At 41.5% G+C, this 4,735-nt stretch overlaps 1 protein-coding gene across 1 annotated transcript; it reads right to left on the bottom strand.

Annotated features, from left to right (window-relative positions):
* Positions 1-319: 319 nt before the first annotated feature.
* S100P (S100 calcium binding protein P) lies at positions 320-4,017 on the bottom strand. The gene is made up of 2 exons (XM_010193708.1): positions 3,880-4,017; positions 320-469 (listed from the first exon to the last, which is right to left on the bottom strand). The coding sequence occupies exons 1-2, from the start codon at positions 4,015-4,017 to the stop codon at positions 320-322; spliced, it is 288 nt and encodes a 95-aa protein (XP_010192010.1).
* Positions 4,018-4,735: the final 718 nt, after the last annotated feature.

The raw sequence follows: 4,735 nt of genomic DNA, 5'->3' as shown, positions 1-4,735 counted from the left end.
ATTCATGACTTCAGCAGCACTTACCGTTGTGCAGCCTCTGCGCTGAGATAAATATCGAGCCTTTTGGCTAAGAATAGAATTTTTAAAAGCAGAGAAAGAGGGGAACGACTCAATATGAGTTAGTGGGAGCTGTTAAACCGGGCTTTACCACAAAGGAGCAGAAATTAACATTCAAGACAGGGAAGTAAGCACAGTAAGATTTATTTTTACAGCCCAGCATGCTTGTAAATGGAATGGCAGTACACGGCAGAAGTGATGGGATCCATACCACCAGCGTATGGAGCACAGGCAAAGGCGGCTTCTGTGAGCAGTTTGACAATTATTTGGCTGCATTCTGCTCAAAATATTTGTGACATAAGCAAGTCAGAGCTGCAAGAAAGATGATAAATTCTTTGAAGTCCACTTCAGAATCGCCATTTTCATCCAGGCTCTTGAAGATTTTATCAATGGCATCCCTGTCCTTCCCTGCCTGCAAAAGAAAAAGAGCAGGGCAGGGTGAGAGGTGGTGCAAATCCTAATGCAGCAGCATCACGACCCATACCCTGAACAAGGGCCTGGGGAGGGTGGGCTCTGGGCCCTCACTGAGGCGTGTGGGAGCACCTGGGGAGTGTGAGGCTAATGTAGTCTTGGATGCATTGCACCTTTCCATGGGGGATTGCAACTGAGTTGTCTGGGAGTTGGGGGTGTGATGGGGGTGTAGCAGCTTCTGCATGCAGCCCTGCCATCGGCCTGCCCAGAATATCAGGTTATCACATTTTTAGTTGCTTTTAATTTTTCCTTCTCTTTGCTTGTTTTGTGCATTATGTGTCTGGGTACAAAGCCATAAGTTCATGTGCACCGTGTTTGGCCAGCTGCTCCAGTGGGGCTGCATGGGCCTGTGATATCTCTGCCTGCCCATCTCAGTGGGAGCCACACATCTCCTCCAGCTGCCTGAAAAGCACATTCTAACTGCGGGTCTTTATGTCACTGCTGGCCTCAGGCCCAGGTTGGGGCCTCTGGATGGCAGTGGGACCAAACATGAGGCTCAGTATCCTCACAGCATGGGCACAGATGTACATCTTCCAAACCTCTGCAAAGCTTGATCTCCCGGGCTTATTACACCTGAGAGCTGCGGTCATGCACCAGCATGTTTTCTATGTTTAAAACAACATTTATCATGATTAAAGCTGTGTAATGCAAAGCCCTGAGGCCATTACCCAGCTGAATTCAATGCCATGCATTCTCCACCCACTGCCTTAGAAAGGCTCGGCTGGAGCTTGGGCAGTTTGCAGTTCCACAAAATGATGCTTTCCTCAGGCAAATGTCGAATTTAAGCTTCATTAAACACTGCTGCCTCAGCAAAGATGCAAACAGCCTCAAACGTGCTTCAAGTGCTTCCTCTGGCCTTGGGGCCCAGCACAAGCTGCTTGCAGGAGCTGGTGGCTGGGAAGGCACTTCCTGAAGCAAGCGGGATGCTGAGCTGCAGTTACGGTAGGGAAAAATATCAGAAAAATCCTTTTCTGTCTAAGTTGTCGTAACTCTGAAGGGGTGACTGAAGCAGTCAGTCTCGAGGCTGAGGCATCATCCAAGTGAATCTTTTTTTTAATTTTGCCAAAATACAAAACAAAAAAAAATTTTTTTTCTAAAAGAAAAGGGGGCTTTTTGGCTTTACTCCTGGCACTGATTAACTCCAGTGATTTTTAGAAAACGCATTTTTAAAAATAAACAGGGGGTGGCAGTAGAGACCTATCTAATACAGGAAACAACTGGATTTTGTTGCAGGTAAACAAAAAATAACTCTAATGTCATCCTAGAAAACAATATATAAAATTTTGGGAAATTTATACAAATTTAAAATAATTACTACCTTAATTGAAATCTGAAGGCAATTCTTGATCATGGTCTAATTAACTAAATTTTTCATTCTGTAATTTCATGTTTCACTTTAAATGTATGCACTTTTAAAATCAGTAAGAAATGAGTCAGTTCCCTGGATTTAACTGAATATCTGGAAGGTTTATTCCTTTTCACTTTGCAAATTATAATCAGTTTTAATTTTATAAGTCAATATTTTAAATCATTTAGTGAAATATATGAACTAGTTTTAGGCTGTGAATTACTTCTTAAATGCACATGTGGGGATTATTTTTTGAAAGCTCTTTATAACCCAGTCCAGACCTTCAGTACTATGGTAAGAATTTATTTCTGCCTCAGATTGATTTATCTCTGCCAGAGATTTATGAGCTGTGTCAGCTACTATCAGTTCTGAGGCCAGAAATATACACGAGTATTTTAAAGGCTCTGTTTTCCAGAACTTTCTTGCAAATAAAAAAAAATACGGATGTAAGTGTCAGGATAATGCAGATAAAACTTTTTTTCTGAAGTCAGCCTCTGTTCTCAGTTTCTTTCTTGCAGATATCAGTCTGCAAGACAGGACATTGTTGGTTTAAATTTATTTAAAATGCTTGCATAAAATGTTATTTTGTGCTATTTTTTTTTCCTAAAATAGGCAAAATGCCAAAAGGAGATGGAGACTAGAATGTAAGAGGGTATTCAACTAAGCATCTTCCTGGAAAATTCCAGGTTTTCCATCAGTTTGAGTAAATATGTGGAGTCAGTAAGAGCAGCTATGGGGAACTGGAAAAGGTGGTTCCATAGTCAGGAGTGACCTCTGAGCATCATCCATTTGGTAGCTGTCTAGCACAGCAGCTCTCCAACTTTAATTAGACCAAAAGTCAAGTTTCTGGGGGATTTCCATGCCCCCTTAGAACTGTGGTTTTGGTTTTCTTTACGTGAAGAGCTGTAGGTAACAAACAACTCTGTGATCAGGAACAGGTCGCTTCTGTGACGCTTCTGGGTCATGACCACTGCTCTGTTTGCCAGAGTTTTTTCCAGAGTCATTTTCATCTGTTCCCTCAGAGCTATCCAAGTTCTTATTCTGAGTATTGCGTCTGTATTTCATTTGACAGTCATAAATCCAGTGGTGATTTCGTATAGCTGGGATGGAAAGATATTCAGTTATATCAAGTACCCTGGCTGCAGTGCCCTGAAATAGTTGTTAAAAAATTGAATTATTGTGGATACAAAAAGTAGTATCCATATTTGGGACATTTGGTTGTAGGCTTTTGCAATTAAGAATAAGAACTATACAGACAGATAAACATTATTCCTGTGTGGAAAGAACAAGATATTTAAAAGTGTTTTCTGGATTTTTAGTGAAAGGAAGCAAATAAAAACAAATGAAGATGAAAAGCATTTTGTTTCCCAGGCAGCTAAAACTTTTACTATAATATAGTAAGCATTTTGAATATCTACTTAAAATAAATTATATTAAAAAATATATAAAACCTAGTTAAACACACATGATTACATGCAAATCTATGTTGTAAAACACTTTTTCAGATCTTCCTTTTACTATTAAAGGCAAAGGCAAAATAGTTCGCTCTGATTTCTTGTTTATGCATCATTTTGACATGCATATTTAATATGTAGCATAAATACCTAGAGAAAGTAAGTGTACAAATATTTAGAGAAATTTCCTCATCTGCAATTAAGATCTTCAAGTGCTGACAATTTAAGTACCTTCACAGCAGTTGTGACATGACATGAGCTTACAAATCCAGGGATCAACAGGAAAAGTAGGTGAATTCTGAAGATGAAACCCAATCTAATTCAAAGCCATTGTCCTGATAACTCAAGTGATGAGTTTAGTTAACAAGGAGTGACCCTGAATGTTAGAATCAGTTTTACACAGTATGTGCAAAGACTCTTTTACTTAAAGTTTTTCTACAAACAATGGCATATTTCTGGATGAAATTTCGCCTATAATGCACTAAAACCTACGTCTGGAGGCAGCCCTTGCACCCGCTGCACAGAAATGATGCCACGCTGGTCTCTTACCGAGAGGAAATTTGGGAACTCTTTTTCCAGAAGGGTCTTCAGTTCTGCTTTGGTGAGGGTTTGCCTGTTGCCATCAGCCTTTGCATACTTGTCAAAGACAGCAATGGTCATTCCCATCGCAGTTTCCAGCTGAGACATGTTGCTGCTGGAGCCCACCTTTCTTCTGAACAGGAACAGCCTCAGGGCTCTGTCAGAGGATGGAGACTGGTCTGGTTCTGAGGTGCTTTATGCAACTGTCCCATCCAATTAATGGTGGCACTCCAGAGGGGCAGTTATCCCTCAGCAAACATCCGTGTCTGAGCACCGCTTGCAGTACATACCTTTGTGCTGACAGCTATTCAAAACTCAGGCTTTATCACCCTGGCGTGGCTGGTACAACCAGTTGCTCACCAGTAGAAACGAGCCTCTCCTTCAAGATACACAGTGTGACTAACAAACAAAAATCAGATTTTATTACTGGCTGTTTGCTCAATGATCAGATTTGTTCCTTCAGATAAACCCATTTGTGCAGAGGGTTAATAACTCCATTTCTGCAGAGTTTATGCTACCCTCCTCAGAATGAAGAGGGGCATCTCACATCTCCTTCACTACCATAGTTTGGGGTTCTGCAAAATGCTGCCTGCACTGAGCCAAGAGCAGCCGTAGGCTGCCCTCTCTGCCATGCAGAGGACCTTGCTGCAGACCAGGTGGCTCACTAGCACACATTAGGGGAGGGATTCACTAGATCGAAAGTAAAGGTCTGCCACGCAGACAGCTAAATTTATCCCCCTGGACTTGCACCCAGTCCACAGTGGGTATCTGAAACAGGTCTGATGAACCAGCATCTCTCTAGGTAGCCTTGATGAGCTACTTCACA

The sequence above is a fragment of the Mesitornis unicolor genome, unplaced genomic scaffold (genome assembly GCF_000695765.1).
Source record: "Mesitornis unicolor isolate BGI_N332 unplaced genomic scaffold, ASM69576v1 scaffold23920, whole genome shotgun sequence".
NCBI classification, from domain to species: Eukaryota; Metazoa; Chordata; class Aves; order Mesitornithiformes; family Mesitornithidae; genus Mesitornis; species Mesitornis unicolor.
Note: the sequence above shows the minus strand (reverse complement) of the source record. Positions and strands in the feature narration are given on the sequence as shown.

Excerpts from the sequence above, each read along its gene's own strand:
- S100P (XM_010193708.1), bottom strand. The coding sequence starts at position 4,017 with ATGTCTCAGCTGGAAACTGCGATGGGAATGACCATTGCTGTCTTTGAC. Across the intron at positions 470-3,879 it reads AGTTCCCAAATTTCCTCTCG|GCAGGGAAGGACAGGGATGC; the intron begins GTAAGAGACCAG and ends TTTCTTTTGCAG.